Here is a 21,540-nt window from a genome sequence, read left to right on the forward strand (position 1 = left end):
CACATCCAGGTGTGAAGAGAAATTTTCATTGGTTGCTTTGGAGGAGTAGGACACAAAGGGGAGAATTTGGTTTTCATTGAGGTGGAAACCGGGTACCATTTTAGGAAGAAAGGAGGGTTTTGGGTGCAAGACTAACCTGCATTTGTGAGGCATGAGACATGGCTCTTTTCAAGAGAAGCGCCAGCTCTTAAAATACATCGAACAGATGTAATAGCCACCATGAAGGCTACTTTGCAGGAGAGATAATCCAAGGGGATTTCCCTGTTGGGTTCAAAGGGTGGTTTCTGCATGACAAATTCCCAAGGAAGCACAGGGTGCTGTAAGGGAGGTCAGATCCAAGAGACACCTTGAATAAAAGATGTTAACTATGGAAAGCAAGGCCAGAGGTTTTTGGAAAAGAGTGGACAAGAACAAAGCCTGTCCTTTCAAAGTACTTATGGCCAAGTTCCGGACAAGTCCTTAATGTAGGAAGGCCAGAATGTAGGACACCGAGTAATCTCTGGCATTAAAGGGTGTGTGTTCACACCAGGCAAAGAAGGATCTCCAGGTATGATAGATTTTTCTGGAAGTGGCTTTTCTTGCTTTTAACGATGTCGGAATGAAATAATCAAAGGACCCCTCTGTCGCTCAAATCCTGGGTTGCAACAGCCATACAGTTAAAGCCAGTGACTGACAAAAAAGGATGGAAAAGGAAGCCCTGAAAAGGCAAGTCTTGACTGTTTGAAAGAGGCCAGGGGTCATTTGCTATTAGTTTGAGTATGTGTAACAGGCTGTTCAGGGCCACTTTGGCACAATGAGAACCACCAGTTTCTTCTCTTGCTCGACTTTGCGGAGCAGTTCAGGCAGAATTTGCACTGGAGGAAAGGCACAGATTAGCCTGAACAGAGTCCAGGGAATTACAGAGAGCATTCGATGCCAGTGCTAGAGGATATTTGGTTCTGGCCACAGAGGTAACTTGTGGTTGATTCTGGAGGTCAGGATATTCTTCTCTGAAGCCCCCCATATCAAGTTGAAGATGTCATGGTCCAGGCAGCAACAGCTGAGGTAATTAGCCTTCCAATTGTCCACTCCTGGTATGCAGACAGTGGAGATCTCTGGAGAGTGTTTGTCCCCACATGAGATGATCTGGCTTGCATCCACCAAGGCTTCATTACTATTAGTGTCCTTTTGGTGATTGATATAGTCCACAATAGTGGTGTTATTCGATTTCACCCTGATTGGGTGTCCCTAAGGGAGGTACAGCGGTGCAGTGCCAAACCCATCACTTTGAGCTACAAGATGGTGATGGGGAACTTGGGGTCATCTGGTGACCATGTTCCCTGTTCTGTAGAGGATATGGAACAAGAGCTGGTAGAGCATCTAACTGCCAGGTATGGGACGTCTGTGACTCAGAGGCAAACTGCAACAGATATTCCCCACTCTTTAGAGTGAGGGTGCTCATTCATTGGGAAGGATTGGTGGATTTGGTTTTCCAAGTCTTGCACTGAAAGGAAGAGATGAATTTTGGCTTAGAAGTTAAAGTCTGGGTAGAGCGTTGAGGTACTTTGTGTTTTTGCAAAATGCTAAAAGCTTCTGAGGAAGCAGGCTATGAAACATTTAGCTGTGGAAGAAGATCATTTCCTCTTGTGCCTATGGGAACCCCTGAAGAAGCTGTTGGCTAAACGCGTAATGATCCATTGGCATTGATACAGTGACTCCGCAGTTGACCCCTATATATACATATCACCGGACTGATTGATTTGTGGGCCAATTTGCGCAGGTTCTCTGTACAACTTATCGGTACTTTCTATACATATGGGAGAGACATATTCGGTAGCATGCACATACTCTACAATGTTTTTAGCATTTTTTTTTATATTTGTCAAAATAACATGTTTTAAATATTTGTGAGGACTCTTTTCTCAACTTGGGATTACAGTGGTACCTTTAAAGTCCTTTAACCCTTTTCCTTCCTTCTTTGTAAGCAATTGGATGCGGTACCTCACAATGTGTACATTTTTTCTTGTTACAGCAAAATGTTTGAGACTGATAAGTGTCTTCTACTGGAAAATACCACTTTTTTTGTGAACTGTCTTTTCATTGGATAGATTGACTGGCATTGATTCTTGGAAGGGTAAAAGATATTTTCTGGATTTACCGAATTGTCATAGATTGCCCATTTAATTTGTTCATGAATGGGGAATGCCTTTTGGCAGGTCTCTTTGTATCCAAAGGGTAATGGTAAGAGAGAAGAATCAAGTGCAACAAAGCTGAGGCTTTTGCACACAGAAGTGAGCTTATCAACCTTACAAGCATATTGTGTGAAGCTGTAACATCAGGTACATACATTAGAAGCCTGAGGTTAAGAAATCTTCTGCAGCCATCTCTACCACCACTTCCAGGTCCATGACATTACCGTCCATGTCTGCCTTTTCTAGGGCAAGCTTATCTGGATCTGACTCTGGTGGAGGCAGCGAGGCTGGAGAAGGAGCTTGGTGTTTATGAGCCATGGACAGTAATGGCGGTATTAAATCTGTTAGTTATATGAGAAATTGTGCCATAGTTAAAGAAAAGTCTGCCTTAGTCAGATAGGATGCCTATTGTCTGGTCTGAGATCAAAGCTAGAATTGGATGCAGAGGCTGGTGTTAAAAAACAGATCACTGTTCTACTGCAAGGGAAGATCATCACTGAGTTTGAGTGTTTTGAAGGCCTTCGTCAGAGCCAGTGTTTGCTTGAGTTTTTGCTGTGGCTCCCTTGAGACTGGTTTCCATCATTGATTTGATACGAATGAGAGTACTGGGATAAACAGCAACCCAAGTACAGCCTGACCAGTAGTACTGTCCTCTTGGCAAATGGGTGGGAGGAAGCTGCTGGGTACATTATAAAGACTCTTGGCAGAAGTGGTGGTAAAGTGTGCCACCTGTGGTGTGATGTACACCCTAGTCATTCATCTGAGACTTTGCTCTGAGTGGTTGAATTTTAGTGCCAAGTTAAAACGTTTATACGGTAAACAAATACATTTCAAACACATTGCATTCATATGTAATAACCATCAGGAAAACAGAATTATATTCAAGATACACATAATTAAGTGTAAAGCAAGTAACATAGATGATAGGTCTCATAGTTGCTATGGGGCTTCAGCAACTGTAATAAACAGGGTGACCCTGTCTTTCCTGCCCATTTCTACGGTACCTATAAAAAGTTCCAGGCTTTACCCATCATAGTGGGCATACCCCTGACCGCCACAACATGGCTGCTGCATGATGGCAAGAAAACCTTTCTCTGTGTGCTTCAATGAAACTAGTTTTACTTTGCTACTAACAGCCTGACTTAACCACTTGAGACCCGTGCTATTGACAAAAGACGGCAACAGCGCAGCTCTCATGTGCCAACTGGACGTCTTTTTAGAAGCATTACCCGCGCGCGCCTCTGGGGGGCGCGCAGCGGGTAAACACTGTGCCGCCGCATCGCTGGGGAGCCGATGCGTGTACCTGGCGGCCGCGATGTCCGCCGGGTACACACGATCGTCGGTGACACAGCCGGTAACAGCAGGGACGTGGAGCTCTGTGTGTAAACAGAGCTCCACGTGCTGTTAGAGGAGACCGATCTGTGTCTCTTGTACATAGAGACACAACATCGGTCACCTCCCCCAGTCAGCCCCCTCCCCCCACACAGTTAGAACACACCCAGGCTACACATTTAACCCCTTCCTCACCCCCTAGTGTTAACCCATTCCCTGCCAGTCACATTTATATAGTAATTAGTTCATTTTTATAGCACTGATCGCTGTATAAATGTGAATGGTCCCAAATTTGTGTCGAAAGTGTCCGATACGTCCGCCGCAATATCGCAGTCCCAATAAAAATCGCAGATCGCCGCCATTACGATTAAAAAAAATCATAATTCTGTTCCCCATTTTGTAGGCGCTATAACTTTTGCGCAAACCAGTCGCTTATTGCGATTTTTTTTTTTCAAAAATACGTCGAAAAATATGTATCGGCCTTAACTGAGAAAAAATATATATTTTTTTAAAAAAAAAATGGGATATGCATTATAGCAACAAGTAAAAAAAAAAATATATATATATTTTTTTTAAATTGTCGCTCTTTTTTTGTTTATAGCGCAAAAAATAAAAACTGCAGAGGTGATCAAATACCACCAAAATAAAGCTCTATTTGTGGGGGAAAAAGGACGTCAATTTTGTTTGGGAGCCACGTCGCACGACCGCGCAAATGTCAGTTAAAGCGACGCAGTGCCGGAAGCTGAAATTTCGCCTGGGAACGAAGGGTGTTTATGTACCCAGTAAGCAAGTGGTTAAAGCAACATATTTATAAAGCAGTGAATAAAGACTAAACTGTGGGGTGATGGCTGTTAGCGGAGCTTTGCTGTACATATTTACAGTAAGTAAAAAATAATCTAGCACATGAACATTTTATTCCCTTTTTAATCATTTTGTGTTTTATTAGGGGAAAAGTATGCAAAAAAAGATAAAACAAAAAAAAATAAATAAACTAAATGCGTGGCATTCTAAAATGTTATAAACTAATAAAAAATACATATTTAAAGTAACACTAAAGTATTATTTAAATTCAAATATATAGAAACCCATTCTTGAAAGACAATACCACAAAAGAAAGGCAGTTTGCAACCAAAGTAAAAAAAAGGATCACTACAGAGTCGTAACATGCTTGAAATTTTTTTAACGTTTGGACTCAGGAACGGTTATAACCCGTCAGGTTTCTATTGCTGTCTGTGACCCTGCCGTGAAGATTCACCTTCATTGTAACTGGAACACAGTGATGGGGAATATAAAAAGTTACTGTTGTCACTAAAACAAGAGATAAGGGCACATGTTCTAATGAGGACAACTGTTCTGTGACAAAAAGGGATTGTAAAGGAATTTTTCGTTTCCCCTAAATAGCTTCCTTTACCTTAGTGCAGTCCTCCTTCACTTACCTCATGCTTCCATTTTGCTTTTAAATGTCCTTATTTCTTCTGAGAAATCCTCACTTCCTGTTCTTCCGTCTAACTCCACACAGTAATGCGAGAGCCTTTCTTCCTGGTGTGGAGAAAGCATCTTGTGGGGGGAGGGGGCGAGCAGGAGTGTCAGGACACTCTCTACTTTGCAGATAGAGAAAGGAGCTGTGTGTTAGAGAGCGTTCTGACACTCCTGCTCGCCTCCTCCCCCCTCAAGAGGCTTTCTCCACACCAGGGAGAAAGCCTTGCATTACTGCATGTACAGGGTGGGCCATTTATATGGATACACCTTAATAAAATGGGAATGGTTGGTGATATTAGCTTCCTGTTTGTGGCACATTAGTATATGTGAGGGGGGAAACTTTTCAAGATGGGTGGTGACCATGGCGGCCATTTTGAAGTTGGCCATTTTGAATCCAACTTTTGTTTTTTCAATAGGAAGAGGGTCATGTGACACATCAAACTTATTGGGAATTTTACAAGAAAAACAATGGTGTGCTTGGTTTTAACGTAACTTTATTATTTCATTGTTTCTTCATTAGACCCCTTTCACACTGGATACGCCTATAGCGGAGCGTTAAAATCACGGTAAAACACTGATATTTTATCGCGATTTTAACGCTCCGCTATATTCATATGCTAGTGCCAATGAGCCCTTGGTCATTTGTCACTGGACACTTGTCCCTGTTGAAAAATTTTGCCTCACTGTTCTCCTGAGAGGTTTGGTTTTCCCATCACTTTCTGTTTAGGTATATTGGTTGCCAGGACCGAGAGGGTGAATCTCCCCAACAGGGACACACAGAAATAAAAAAGTATTAAGTCTGACAGCGACACAGAAGACCCAAGGTTTGATACTGATGGCATTTCATAACCAGATAAACTGAAAGATCTCCCCTTCAGGGCTTTAAAACAGATACAGAAATGGTTGTAATTCTTTGGTGCACAAAGTGAATTTATATTTTTAGCTATTGAAAAATGTACATAAAAGTGTTGGTGCCTGGAACTTAACTTCATTTAATAAATGAAAACAGAAAAACAAAAGTTAAACTGCAAAACACCACATAGCCAAATTGATTGGAACACTTTATCCGGCTTACCACTTTCTTCCCAAACAGAGGCTTGGGGGTCTCCTTCTTTTGCAGCTGATTGGCTATCTGTTCAGCCAATGAGCTCACACCACCTGTGTATATCTTTATGTACTTCTGACAGAGAGGAGAGGAGGAAGAGGGGAAGAAAAGGGCATGAGCCACAGGTAAAAGGTGAAAAGGTCAAAGGTCACCCCCCAATCAACTGGTGCGAGTGGGTGAGGCATGGTGGAGTCGTGCAGCAGCAGCGCACACACGAGGCACAGGGCAAATCTGTTAGTAGCAGGTGTCCCCTGTATAACAGTATCAACAGCCAACTAAGCACGGCACCAGGTCTGTTCCGGCACCCAGGTACACTCTGCCTAAGTTATCAGCAAATTTCTGTTCATTGTAAAGCTATGGTTGTCAGTTCCACAGCCAATTTTTTTGGGCTAATGGGTTTGTTAATAGTTTGTTTCCCTGGGTTAGTTATTAGAAAAGTTTTGGCTATTTTTGAAACTACACCATGAGAGGTATGGAAAATATATAAGGGTTATATATTATATATATAGCATTGAAACTCAACATCACCTAAAAGTATTTTTTAACTGAATATATATTGCGTAGCAAGCAAAATGTCTATTACTTTTTTCTGCACCCTCCCTGGAGATATGTACTACTTCCTGTCCCCGTGACACCAGTAAAAGATATAAGATGGTGCGGATGTGACGACAACGAAAATAAAAAACTGCAGATGGTAAATAAACGTGCTTTTGTTACTGTCTCTGAGATATCTCATCACTTCCTGTCCTTTCATTTATGGGATTACCTATGCTGTGCACACCGACTGTAATTAGAAATCCAACAATTATTGGGTTAACATGCTCCCAACTATTAACAGGAATATGAGAAATCAACCTGTACTGCACATCCTCTTACAAAAAAATAAAAAAATGTCCTGTAGTCTCATACTTCTATGTCTATGGAGCCCTCCTCCTGCTGTCCGCAAAGATCTTTACACATTATCATAGGGTGTTCCCCGATTCTGTACATGCCAGAATCTGGCAATCAATTGGAGTCTGAGCAAGGGGGTGGCTGGGTAACAGACATATGGCTTCTGTTTAAGCCACTTTTTAGAAATGAGGCAGAAAGCCTTCAAGTTGTGTTTGGCAGAAGTGGCTCTCACCAGTGGATAACTCAAGCGCATGCTATTAGCTATACACACCAGAGCTTTGCACACACGTGTTGGAAACATGCTACCTGTCGGATGTCATCGTAAGAGGGGGAGGCAGGGCGTTCAGTGGAGCGAAGGGAGACAGAATGCTGCCACTGGTCAACTGGAGAGCGACGGGCGGTTTCAAGATCGAACTGAGAAGTGGAAAAAATTATTAGTATTGGACTGGGGGGGGGGGGACAGGATGAGAAGGGGCTTTTAGTAATGTTCAAAGAGGAAATAAACATTGGTTTTAGATAAATGTAAAAAACTTGGGAATCCAACTAAGAGTCGGGTTTGGAGTGGGGAAGGGAAACTAAAGACTAGAAAGCCAATGTCAAATTTACCTCAATTGGTATGCATCAGCCCCACTTGACTATACCTCCATGAATAATTTACCTACCTAAATGAATATAACATTTACTGTATATACATTTTAAGGACTTGAACACCTTTTTATTTGGTATGATATGTTAAAAGGAACGATTTTAAGTATAGGCTGAAGCACACATTTTACTTCTTACTTTCTTCTTTTTTTTTTTTTAATACCATCATTGTATTTGACAACTACAGTACTACTGATCTGAAGGTTTATTTTGTGTATGAAGACTCCAGGCCTACATGTGATCACTGTCATAGCCAACATAGTGATCAGAGAATGAGGGTTCACTATTAATAGAGGGGGTCAGAGATAAGAGTGACAAGTCAGGTCTAACAGCTAGCAGCCACACAGCATCGGCTGTTTGTTGTCAAAGGGAGATCACAGACTAAATGTACCCCAGGCATCGGGAAGGAGGACGTTTATAGATCGTGGGTGGAAAAAAGTAATGCTGGCCATACACTATACAAAAAAATCGGCCGAAATTAGGTCGTTCAGACAGTTCGTTCGTTTTTCGAATGGTTAATGGGCACAAAAATCGATAATCGTTGGGACGTTTTTGAGCCGAAAAAACGAAGGACAGGTTTGGAAATTTTCTGGCGAACGAACGATAAATCGAAAGGTTAATGTGTTTCCTGTCCGAACTTTCTGCACTAGGTATATGTAAAAAAAACTAACCAATTTTTTTTTATGTCCACTGAACGATTTATCGGTCATTACATGATGGCAATATCGTTTGCGCTCACGACCGAACGTTCGCTTTCTCGAATGTTCGTTACACGATATTTCGTAGAGTGTATGGCCAGCATTAGATACATTTTTGACAGCGTTTGGCCCAAACATTAGCTGCAAGTCTCTATGCAGTATTAGAAGAACTTGAAAACTGATCCTAAAATAATAAGCAACAGTTTATTTTACCCAAATATGTGAATAAACCTTGCATTTGTCTCCCACTAATAAACATTTTACAAATTTTCAGATTTTGGAAAAACGTGTTTCGTTGCCTCACACTGTATGCAAATTAAAGGACAATGTGTAAACGACTAAAGTTTGATGACAACAATCACGCCTGTTTACTTTCTCTTTATTAAAAGGAGTGCAGGGCTAAGAAAAATGTTTGAAAATGTCTCGTCTCAGACCAACTAAAAGTTCTATGAAAAGGTTTAAATTAACCTGTATTTGGACTGTGTAAAAGCAAAAAATTCATTTTATTTCCCTCCTTCCAAAACAAAAGTTTGGGATGCTCAGAAATTCTTATTGAGAAGATGCATACAGTAAAATAGCCATTGTTTTGCAGGTTTGAAAGGCTTAGATGGGTACTGCAAGAGCTGCAAAGCAGCAACAACCAGTGAGTAGGCTTTATTTATTTATTACAACTTAAAAAGGTATTCCATAATGATATCAACTCTAGAAAACGCCTCTCTCAGTACCTACCAAGCCCCGATGGAGGATGCTTTTGTAGACCCTCAAAATTTAATGGTCGTTTTACTAAATAAACATTTTGGACTTCACACATCCCAGTTTTGGTGCTTTTCTCCATTATTGTTTAACCCACCCCATGTGACAGTGCTCAGCCAATAACCAGCACTGTTACAGGCTACGCTATACATGGAAGTAGACGTTTTTTGCTCTCAGTAGCTGCATGGCTCGGGAGCAAGAGGAGAGTACATCCTACTCTTGGTAGAGGGGCATTACATCAAACCTGTTTATTTTCTCTGCATTGGAAAAGCACAAGCTCGCTTTAAAACTAAATGCATTCCAGACGCATAAAAACAAAAGAAGTGCCAAGTCTTACAATTGGTTTTCAGAGAGGGACAGTTGCGTGTGGAAACAGTGGTCCCTCTGCAGAGGTCCAACACACCCTCTTATAAGTCAGAGTCGGAGCTCTCCAATCAACAGGTAGCCTGAGCCATGTTGATTGCAGACCTATAGGTATAGTGTAGCAAGGGGTGTGTCAGACCTCTGTATAGAGACTACTTCTTCCATACAGAGAGCAAGGGACCTTCTCTACAGAATGTTGGAAGGGTACAGGCTTTTCTACTCAGCCTGTGCATGCTTTCCAAGATGTAAGACTTTAAAATCTTTTGTTTTCATGAATGTGAAATGTGTTTAGCTGGTTGAAACAGAGGGTTAAACTGGGCTTTAAACCTGGTGTGAAGAGAAGATGCTAGTGCATGTTAACACCCTAAATGTCTGTTTTTTTTTTTTTATGTGTTTGCACTCAAGCACGCCAAACCCATGCGGTTTACCCTCTCCGGGCTGGGACACGTCTCCCTGCGGTCGCCAGGCGGCACCGGGCTACTCTGTGAATGGAATAGAAGAGAGAAAAGTAAGACACATGGGATAAACGTAAGGAGAGCAGGCAGCTGCCACTGCCACAGATGGAGCCGTGAGTGGCATTGGTGAACAGCCAAAGCAGAGTGTGCTGGTATTGACAGCGTGTGAGGTCCTGGCAGGGTGCATTTATATCCCATATGAATGCATAAGTATACAGATCCTTGAAATAGGAATTGGTTGGAAGAGTCGGTTTTAGGGATGGGATGTTATGACTGGCTGGAGGAAAGTAGGGTCACAGAAAAATTTTGTAAGCTGATTGACCAGGCAAGAATTTTCTGTTACATTGAAAAACCAGCCACTTTCCAATATTTCTACAGGTATGAAAAGTTGTACCATAATTTTATCACTCGCCATGAACTCGCAGCTTGTGTTGGGTTAATGTATAAAAAAAGGATTCAACTTTTTGCAGGTTTACGGTGAAAAAACCCCACAAGAACACAAAAAATAAAATTTAAGCTCCAAAATAAGGAATCAAGATCAAATGGGGATTTTACAGTGATTTGAGCCATACAGGGACATCCTCCAATACTAGATTTTAGACAGAAATACAAAAATTTTCAGCCTGAAAGGGCTTTTATATCTGGGACAAGTGGATCCAGTCATGCTTTGTATGATAGACAAACCCAAATTTGATTATTGGCACAATCATGCAGAAGTCTCCGACTCCTCCATCTGTACATAGACAGTCAGCCATAAGCAGTGAGACACGCATTAAGCATATCGCCTGAGTCACCTGCATCAAAGGGCTTTGGACAGGGTACGGCCGAGAGTACAGACTGATGACCTTTTTTGGGCAAGTCCGGGGCAGGTCATCATACCTGGGCTTAAAGATGAACAGAAGGGTTGGGGAGAAATTCACAAAAAGTGACAACAGGTGTACAAATAATACCTTTATCTGCCTTAATTATATAAAAGAAATCCTTACAATCCAAGAAGATGAAAGCTCTGAGACACGCTAAGCTCAGTTTGTCTCAGCCCCTTAGTGGCTAGTCCATAGCCTACATGTCTTAGCCCCTCAATGGGCAGTTCCCAGCTTACATGTCTCAGCCCCTCAGTAGCTACTCCCCAGCCTACGTGCCTCAGCTGCTCAATAGCCAGCACCTAGCTGACTTGTCTTAGCCCCTCTGTGGAAGCTGCCAGCCTATGTGCAATAACCCTACAGTGTTCAGTTCCCAACCACTGTACCCTAGCCTGTCAGCAACATATTCCCAGCCTACATGCCTGAGCACTGCAATGGTCAATCCCAAGCTCATTTGCCTCAACCCCTCAGGGGCCAGGACTTGGCCCACCTACCCTAGTACCGCAGTAGCCAGTCTTCAGCATGAGTAAAATAACTCCTATGGAATCAGTTCACAGACTGTGCATAAATAGTCACACAGTGACTTGTCCTCAATCCCTATGCAACTTAACTCTTCCGTGCCAGTCCCCCAACTATGTGCTTTAACCACTTAGTGCAGTTATGGCGAACTTTGGCACTACATTTCCCACAATGCTAAACTACACTGCCATGCATGAACATCATGGGTAATGTAGTTCCAAAACATCTGGGGTGCCAAGGTTCGCCATTGCTTACTTAGTGGCTCAGTCATTCTATATTTGTTAACTATTTAGTGACCAGTATTTAACCTATGTGCGTTACCCTATTGAGAGCTAGTTGGCAACTTCACAACACGGTCCCACCACAGCTCCCTGTTACATCCTAAAATCGCGCACACTGTCACTGAAATAATGAAGCCACTGTGGTTTAATAATGTTACAGCTGCAGTAGGACACGGATGAAATGTAGTTCCCAACCAGCACCCCTCTATTACCCAGATGCCACCTATACATTGTTTTATGGGCAGTTGATAAATTATGGGGTGGATTTCTCCAGTACACCCACTTCACTACACGATTCATGAATGCACACACATTCAATAGTTAATAAGTGAATTTATAGTGAATAAAATAATAATCTGTTAGCTATACACACAAATGTTTCAACCGATGTAACAAAATGTCCAAATTGCTTTGAAGCTACTAAACACTCATCCTAGTGTGGAGTGACCTGTAATCATTCAGCCGGCACTGTTACCTGTTTCCACTGTGGCTCTTTGTGATTGAGGGCAGCCTGTTCTAGTAAGCGCTGCTGGTAAGGCAATAAGGGTTTCTGAGGGGTGTCCGAGAGGAGGCGGAAGAGTGGGGGTAATGATGATAGAAGGAAATGAAGAGGAGGAAAAGGGAGACATGTGAGAAAATAAAATGGAACACATGCAGACAAGACACTTCTCAAAGTGACCATATGGTTTCAATGTGGCACACAGGAAAGGAAATAAATTGCTATCTAAAACTGAAGTTTAATCTGCTTATATTTGCATTCTTTAGTTCTTACCTCGCCCTTCATAAACATGCCAATTCAATTTTAATAGAAATTTCAGTTTTTTTAGACCCAGTGATGACATCATTGGGTCTCTTGAGTCTCTTTGCTACAAAGGCATTAGTGGGAGAAGTCAGCAAGGTGCAGTGCATGGCTTCCCGGCATGCCCACAGTGCCCTTCCTTAACCACTTCGTTACTGAGCCTGTTTTTCAGATTCAGTGTTTACGAGACTAAAACAGTTTTTTTTGCTAGAATATTACTTAAAACCCCCAAACATTATATATATATTTTTTCTAACACCCTAGAGAATAAAATGGCAGTCATTGCAATACTTTTTGTCACACCGTATTTGCGCAGCGGTCTTACAAGCGCACTTTTTTTGGAAAAAAAAAACTTTTTTGAATTAAAAAATAAGACAACAATAAATTTTTCCCAATTTTTTTATATATTGTGAAAGATAATGTTACGCCGAGTAAAATGATACCCAACATGTCATGCTTAAAAATTGCGCCCGCTCGTGGCATGGCGTCAAACTTTCACCCTTAAAAATCTCGATAGGCGACGTTTAAAAAATTCTACAGGTTGCATTTTTTGAGCTACAGAGTAGGCCTAGGGCTATAATTATTGCTCTCGCTCTAACGATCGCGGCGATACCTCACTTGTGTGATTTGAACACCGTTTTCATATGCAGGCGCTACTCGCGTAAGCGTTCGCTTCTGCGCGCGAGCTCGTCGGGACGGGTCGCTTTAAAAAAATGTTTTGTTTGTTTTCTTATTTATTTTATTACTTTTTACACTGAAAAAAATAAATAAAAAAATTTGATCACTTTTATTCCTATTATAAGGAATGTACACATCCCTTGTAATAGAAAAAAGCATGACAGGTCCTCTTAAATATGAGATCTGGGGTCAAAAAGACCTCAGATCTCATATTTAGACTAAAATGCAAGAAAAAAAAAAAAAAAAATGTGGAAATGTCATTTTTTCAAATGACAAAAAAAAAAAAAATGTTGCTTTAAGACGCTGGGCGGGACTGACGTTTTGACGTCACTTCCGCCCAGCAGAGCTATGGGGACGGGTGAAGGAGATTTTTCCTTCACTCGTAACCCCGCTCAGCTGCCGAACGGTCCCGATCTCCTCCGCCGCTACCGACGGCTCCGGTAAGCGGCGGAGGGCGCGGGACAGCGGCGGGAGGGCCCTCTCCCGACGTATTTTGACTATGGGCTGGAAACCAAGTGGTTAATACTCTTTCCATGAGCCCTCAGCACTGATGAAAGCAGTGAGTGGGCTGGCTCTTGGGAGGAGTTATGCAAATAGCAAAATGCCTTCATAAGTGGGTAAATGTCAGTCAGGAGGAATGGGCATTCCTAAGCAGATCACCTACATGTGATGTTAAACCTTTAAGATTGAAAGAACTGAAATCCAATGAATGAAATGGGTGGGCCAAGAACAGTTTGGCTTGGGAAGAAAACATTACATAATGCTGAACGCCAGCCAGCCAGGAAATAAGGCGGGCTATATAGGACTTGCCTCAGCTTCTAAAGCACATTGTGAAAAGTTCAGTGTACCGTGAAATCAGAGTAAGACATTTTTAGTACAGGAGAGGAGCCTGTGCAACTGTCTAAAACTGAAGGGAAGGTATATCATGTAGCATTTTGGAAGAGTGTATATTTCACAAAGCATCATAAAATAAATTTAGTGTCCTCCCATAGCCGCTTACCTGCTTCCGCAGGCCTGTGTTAGGTGCTGGAGCATTCTCCTCAAATTTAGCCAGTAGCTGTGTCGCCATTGACTTCACTTTGTTCTGGTTGTTGGCTGCAGTGTCCAATCTCTTGTCTGTTCCAGAGCTCAGTTGGGAAGGGCGCTCCTCCCGCAGAGTCCGCGGACCCTCCTCCTGCAAATTATAAGATGTATAAGATGTAACAAAAACATGAGACCAACCACTCTATGACCAATAGTAATCCTGCAATTGAGCAAGTGGAGTACAATTTGTGTAGGTTATACTATGACGGTGGAGTAGAGTGTTATCTGCACAGAAAGATCAATGGATGTTTTGGAGAATGGTCTGAAAAATGTGGTCACACACAAAGTAACATTAAACAAGCAAGTCACCATCTGCAAGGTCTCTGCTGAGCCACAAGCAACTTTATTAGCACCAGGTACACATTTTACTCGTAATATGGGCTTAATCAAGTGGGACTTATGGGGGTTGTCTTAAGTGGGGTTATCCGAGTATGTTAACGTAACTCAAAGCACATCTAAAAAGAAGAATAAAACTAATAAACTACAGCTTGCCAGACCTTGATGTAGTGGCTGCATTTGTTTTGTTTTTTTAAACTTTTCTTTTAGCTTCACCTGGGGAATCTGCCAGTAACACTTCCTGTCCTAAGGTGACAATGCTGCCTCACTTTACGGTCTTTATACAGCGACAGTGTTGACAGCACTACAGAACACCTCTCCTCATCCCCATAAGCAGATGAGGTATTCTGTAGTCCTCAAATAACTGGGAGCAAATGTAACCAATACGTGTATTTTTTTTTTTTTTGCACTTATCGTGCAGATAAAACATTCAATTTTATATTTAACTGACCAAACAGGAAGAAAATATGGGAAGTGAATCAATCGAGTTTACATACATTTTACTTCCTGCAGCTTTATTTTATTCTCTGAAGGTTACCGTTTTACTGGAAGAAAAGCCTAAGAGTAAGTATTCCTAAACATGTTCCCTCGTTCCTCCTTACTTGTCCTGCATACCCAATGTAAAAAAAAAAAAAAAATAATCTGTGCAATAACCACTTTTTAATCAGCTCTATGTGATCCTGCAGCTCAGGCTCCCGTGTCAGTGAGTGGCATATGGAGAGGAAAGGAGGGAGTGCTTGCAACGGCTGAGCCATGGGAGCCCATGGGTGCAACATCATGGCTCCTGGAATTCATAGACTCTGCCAAGCTCTCCATTACACCAATGAACCAGAGCTTCAGGATCATGTAACAGGACCCAACCAGATTTGAAAAGAAATTTAATTGGAAGGTGCAAAGATTTTTTTTTTATATACAGGATAGGTCGGAAGGAAAGAAAAGGGAAGCTTTTTAAGAATACTTAACATTAGGCTGTTTTTCCTTAGTTTAAAGTGTATGTAAAGACAATTTTTTAGTTTTGGATGGAGTAGAAAAGACCAAGACAATTGTCAGGCTTTTATTCCTTTTTTTTTTACAACCAATGCATTTTATTGGGAAGGCCTTCATATTTATTTCTACAATTACAACTCATTTAGTGTTTTTTTTTATATTAGTTTTGTTTATATAAAACTGATGAATTTTAATAAGCATTGAACAAATCAAAGAATTCATAGGATTACAACCATTTCTGTATCCGTTTTAAAGCCCAGAAGAAGAGGAGATCTTTCAGTTGTTTGGTTTTCTGGTTATGAAATGCCATCAGTATCAAAAAACCTTGGGTCTTCTGTGTTGCTGTCAGACTTAATACTTTTTTATTTCTGTGTGTCCCTGTTGGGGAGATTCACCCTCTCGGTCCTGGCAACCAATATGCCAAAACAGAAAGTGATGGGAAAACCAAACCTCTCAGGAGAACAGTGAGGCAAATTTTTTCAACAGGGACAAGTGTCCAGTGACAAAATGACCAAGGGCTCATTCGCACTAGCATTTACAGCAGTGTTTCTCAATTCCAGCCTCAAGGCGCACCAACAGGTCATGTTTTTATGCTTTCCATTATTTTGCACAGATGATTTGACCTTCGTAATTACCACAGCCGTTTCATCTGAGATCCTGAAAACATGACCTGTTGGTAATCCTTGACTGGAATTGAGAAACACTGATTTAAAGGAAGGTAAAAGCCATTGGTTGAGCCATGAATTTACTGTCCTCAACTGCTACCCCCTTTAACTGTAAAGGCAGTGATGGAAAGCCGCCACGCTGTCTGTCAAATGCTCCACGAAGAGCCATTTGAACACAGATCACACTTCAGAGACCAAAGCTTGTTTGAACCAACCCCAAGAGATATTACACTCACTTTGGGGCGACTTCAACTCACATCCTGTTCGGTCTTCAGAATGGGAAGTGAGGATTAATCTCTCCAAAAGGTCACAAATGGCAAATAAAAGTTTTAACCCCTTCCTTCCTATTAAAGGAATGACAACACAGCCTCTCAACTTTTTTTTAAAAAACAGAAATGCTTGAAATAACTTTCTAGGCGCAAGGAACACCTGCTAGTACTTACCATTTCTACAGTTCCCTGTACATTCGTTTTATGGTCACTGGGAAGAACGCTCTTTACATTTGTGGTCATTGGTTAAAAAAAAAAAAAAAAAAAAATCATCCCTCCTTACAGATAGCTAAAAGGTTACTTCTCTATAGTGCTGACATTGCTCAATGCTCAGGCTGGGTTCACACCTAATAGACACAGCTCACAGCAGGGGTCCATTGCATTCCTGTTCTTTTCAGAGAAGAATCTTTGCCTGAATTCGGACCCAAAACTGAGCCAATGACGCACAGGTCCCATGTGCAATGCGTTCCACAGCCACTCACACACCATGTATGAACCAGATCAATTGAGAGCTGGTCACACTCTGTCGTGTGAATTGGATGCAGAGAAACTCACATCCAATTTGCATAGGTGTGAACCCAGACTCAAGGAGGCCTTTGGCAACCTCTGAAGGAACCCTGGTTGAAAAGGGCCGCTTTAACCACTTGTTGACTACCTGCAGTACATTTACTGCTGGTGGGCAGCTCCCCCAGGGTCAGAGATGTACTCATATGTCGCAGTGGACAATCGCATATCCTCACACACAATTTGCAAACGCTGTGTTCACTGGACACAGCATATTGCAGCGATTCTTACTGGGCTATAGCAAGTGGTCTAGATACCATGTTATCGTTGTGCGATCAAATGCCACCAAAAGAAAGCTCTATTTGTGGGAGGACAAAGTAAATTTTGTCTTGATACAACGTCGCATGACCGCACTATGCCGAACCGCAAAAAAATGGTCTGGTCAGGAAGGGGATAAATTCTTCTGGGGCTGAAGTGGTTAAGGGGGTAAAACCAGACATTACTCTTTGGGGGGGGGGGGGGGTCAGATGTATCGGTGTGTTAATATTTATCATCTCACAGCCAGATTCAAGCTTTCATTCTACACTGGTCATATACAAGGGCAAACCAGATACTGATTGGTGACCGTAGAACAAAACAAAACCCATTCCAAGGACCGTCATATCAATAGTGACCTTGATTAGGAGGGAAGCAAAATAAAAAGTTTGTTGTTTGACAGGTTATTTGATGAAATCCAATTAAATAAAAATCAATGGAAATAGAAAAACGCCTTTTTTTGGCAAACCAATTTACTTTGGCTCCTCAGATGCTGTTTTTTCTGATTTTTCTCAAATACTTCTGCAGCACATTATTTTGATCTCCATTCTGTCTTTAACCACTTAAGGACCGCCTCCTGCACATTTACGTCGGCAGAATGGCACAGGCACGTACCTGTACGTCCCCTTTAAGTGCCCAGCCGTGGGTCGCCCGCGACCCAGTCCGAAGCTCCGTGACCGCGGGACCTGCGGACCCGATCGCCGCCGGTGTCCCGCGATCGGTCACAGGAGCTGAAGAACAGGAAGAGGTGTGTGTAAACACACATTCCCTGTTGTTCACAGTGGCAATGTCACTGATAGTCTGTTCCCTGATATAGGGAAAGGCGATCAGTGATGTCACACGCCCAGCCCCGCCCCCCTACAGTTAGAAACACATATGAGGTCACACATTAGCCCTACAGCTCCTCCTAGTGGTTAACTACTAAACTGCAATTGTCATGTTCACAGTAAACAATGCATTTTTATAGCAGTTTTTGCTGTGAAAATGACAATGGTCCCAAAAATGTGTCAGAATTGTCCGATGTGTCCTCCATAATGCCGCAGTCACAAAAAAAAAAAAAAAAGCTGATCGCTGCCATTAGTAGTAAAAGAATCTAAATATTAAAAATGCCATAAAACGAATCCCCTATTTTATAAACGCTATAAATTTTGCGCTAACCAATCGTTAAACGCTTATTGCGATTTTTTACCAAAAATATGTACAAGAATACGTATCGGCCTAAACGAAAAAAAAAAGAAGAAGTTTTTTTTATCTTTTTTGGGGGTATTTATTATAGCAAAAAGTAAAAAATATTGAATTTTTTTTCAAAATTGTCGCTCTATTTTTGTTTATAGCGCAAAAAATAAAAACCGCAGAGGTGATCAAATACTACCAAAGGAAAGCTCCATTTGTGGGGGGGGGGGGGGGGGGGGGGGGGAGGACGCCAATTTTGTTTGGGAGCCACATCGCACGACCGTGCAATTGTCAGTTAAAGCGAAGCAGTGCCGAATCGCCAAAACCGGCCAGGTCCTTTACCTGCGTAATGGTCCGGGTCTTAAGTGGTTAAGGGCTCGTTCACATAATACAGGCATGAAAACTGATGGCAAAACAGTGCAGATTTCACTTGCAGTGACATCAGTTTCACATCAGCTTTTGTGTGTGTTAGGCTGGGTTCACACTACGGTTTTCCCGTCCGTCAGCCGCATACGATTTATATGAAAAAACGTATGCGGCTGAAACGGACGGGAACGTATGGCACCGCACATATGTGCGTTTTCCATTAACATTAATGTTAAAGAAAAACGTATGCGGTTGCCATACTGTTTTAAAAACGACCGCAAAACCGTGGTTGAACACGGTTTTGCGTACGTTTAAAAAACGTTTTGCCAGCAAATCGTACGCACCCGGATGCATCCGAGTGCATACGATTTGCAATGCATTGTCTATCTCTACGTTTTCCCGTCCGGGCCCGTACGTTTTCAATACTGAAATCGTATGCGGCTGACGGACGGGAAAACCGTAGTGTGAACCCAGCCTTATGTGCCCTATTCACACCAATGTTGATGACATGTCAGTTTTTCCTGCACAAACGTGTTTGTTTTTTTTGCGCCCTTGCAGCACGTGTGCAGAAAAACTGATATCTCCGCACCATGGTGTGAATGAGGCATTAGAACAGTTGATAACCTATTAGGACTGTCTCGCTTTCTGATGCCAAGGAGGATGGGGTAATTTGCCAATGATCTCTTAAACCTGACACGTAGAATGTGTCTGCCCTTGTGCTCTTTTCCTGCCCCAACAGCCAAGCTGAGGTGGCGCAGCAATCGTCACATTCAAACTCGTTTAATTCTATCGCATTATCCTGGCTCTTAAGATGAGGAATTTATAAAACAGGTAATGCTTTTTTCCTCCAAATATCAAGAATTCTCAATTTACTGAAGTTGTTAAAGTGGATGTAAACCGCAAAAATTTTAAAGACTCTTATCCGTTACAGCAGAGGATGTAATTTCATGTGGCCAGTCTTGCCAAAGTTAATCCAGCTCTGAGCAGTCCTATCACCTTTTTTCAGCAAGATAAAAATGGACACATAAAAATAGGTGTCTGTTCTTCCCCCTTGCTGTGAGTGACGAGCGATTTCCTTATCTCATGCAGGAGTGCGAGAGGCATTCTGTGTACTTCACATCCCCCTCATGTCTTCTCCAGCTCTCCCAGGATTGGCAGCTCCACACCTCAGTATGATTGGGCATGCTTAAGTCATGTGGTGACTTTCCTGGGCTTTGACTGGATGTTAGAGATCATGGGGCATAATCCACAAGATCAGAAGTTCAGTGTAAAAAATATTGATGCCTGCCCAAGGGGAGTGTAGAGGTGGGCGGGGAGTCTACCGACATCAAGACTCCACTCATTGAGCCTTGGACAACAAGTTTTGCAGGCCTCCAACAGCTAAAGGGGAGATATTTGACAGGCAAGGGTACATGCAGGAGGTATGTATATGCTTATAGATCAGCACTATGGAAGTAATTAAATGAGTGGGTTTAAATTCACTTTAAAGTTCAAACAATGCTTGTAGAATGTTCCCGCTCAATAATCCTTTTAATACAGGTGTAATATAGACCCTTGAAGTTGCAGGTTTAATCTTAGAATAAGGATGCTTTCACAGTGGGGCAGGTGTTGATGGTAAAACGCTGTTTTAGCAGCGATATGCGGCCGCTAGCGGGGCACTTTGAACCCCCGCTAGTGGCTGAAGAAAGGGTTAAACGTGCCATGCAACGCCACTGCCAAATCACTATGTAGGTGCTTCAGCAGCGATGCCCATTCATTTCAATGGGCAGTAGTGGTGTATACGCCGCTCCTCCACTGCCCCAAAGATGCTGCTTACAAGACTTTTTCCAACTTCCTGCAAGCAGTGCCCCATTGTGAAAGCACTCTGGCTTTCACACTGGGACTGCAGGGTAGGTGTTCGTCAAGGGCACCATTTTTAGCCCATAAGCTCCTGAAAAACACCTTGTCAGATTTTTTATTTTTTTTTGCCCAGCATAAACGCATCTATATTCCCAAAAGATTCCTCCATCTATGCTAAACAGCGCAGATGGAGGAATTTCCTGCCAACGTTATTGTATTCTAAAAGTCAGGCTCTCGCTGGCTGCAGCCACTGTTCGATCTGAAAATAGGGCAATTCTCAGATTAGTGGGGTGGTAAAGTGCCGACAAGGAGCAGACACTGCACTAGTTTGTCAGATCATCAGAAACCATCCCAAGTTTGGCCAGTGTATGACCAGTTTAAGGGAGTGTCTGCTAGAGCATCATAAAACACCTCGACAGCCATTTAGCACACTCCTCAAACCCATGGACTGGTTATGTTCGTTCTGCCTAAGATCCGACAGGTGTAATTGAATTACACTGTCGGATCTTAAGGATACAATTCTAGGCCGGCCGCTAGGTGGCGAGGCCATTGCGGTCGGCGTAGAATATGCAAATGACTAGTTACTGCGATTCCCGAACGTCCGCGCTGCCCGTCGATCTAACTTCACGTCGTTTCCATCGAGTTACGCCGCGTAAAATTAGGGCCGAGCCCTAGTTGTTCTAAGCCATGTTAAGTATGGCCGTCGTTCCCGCGTCGAAATTTAAAAAACAACGTCGTTTGCGCAAGTCATCCGTGAATGGAGATGGACGCCATTTACGTTAACGTCTAAACAAATGACGTCCGTGCGACGTCATTTGGCGCAATGCACGTGGGGTAATTTACTCGACGGAGCACGCGCAGTACGTTCGGCGCGGGAACGCGCCTAATTTAAATGGTGCCCGCCCCATTTGAATTGGGCGGGCTTGCGCCGAGCGCATTTACGTTACAACGCCGCAAGTTTACAGGTAAGAGTT

The 21,540-nt window shown here is 42.5% G+C and overlaps 1 protein-coding gene across 19 annotated transcripts in view; it reads right to left on the minus strand.

Annotated features, from left to right (window-relative positions):
* MICAL3 (microtubule associated monooxygenase, calponin and LIM domain containing 3) overlaps positions 1 to 21,540 on the minus strand; it is a 235,800-nt gene that overhangs the window by 76,132 nt on the left and 138,128 nt on the right. For 13 of the 19 annotated variants that reach the window (XM_040345339.1, XM_040345340.1, XM_040345349.1 and 10 more), the window contains exons 16-20: positions 14,030 to 14,203; positions 12,028 to 12,102; positions 9,866 to 9,919; positions 7,285 to 7,392; positions 6,058 to 6,162 (exon numbers count right to left, since the gene is read on the minus strand). In XM_040345339.1, coding sequence (XP_040201273.1) covers positions 6,058 to 6,162; positions 7,285 to 7,392; positions 9,866 to 9,919; positions 12,028 to 12,102; positions 14,030 to 14,203 — 516 coding nt within the window. Of the gene's footprint in view, positions 1 to 6,057; positions 6,163 to 7,284; positions 7,393 to 9,865; positions 9,920 to 10,686; positions 10,777 to 12,027; positions 12,103 to 14,029; positions 14,204 to 21,540 lie in introns of all 19 variants that reach the window. The other 6 variants (XM_040345358.1, XM_040345355.1, XM_040345352.1 and 3 more) reach the window with 3 other exon arrangements.

The sequence above is a fragment of the Rana temporaria genome, chromosome 3, assembly GCF_905171775.1.
Source record: "Rana temporaria chromosome 3, aRanTem1.1, whole genome shotgun sequence".
Classification (NCBI taxonomy): Eukaryota; Metazoa; Chordata; class Amphibia; order Anura; family Ranidae; genus Rana; species Rana temporaria.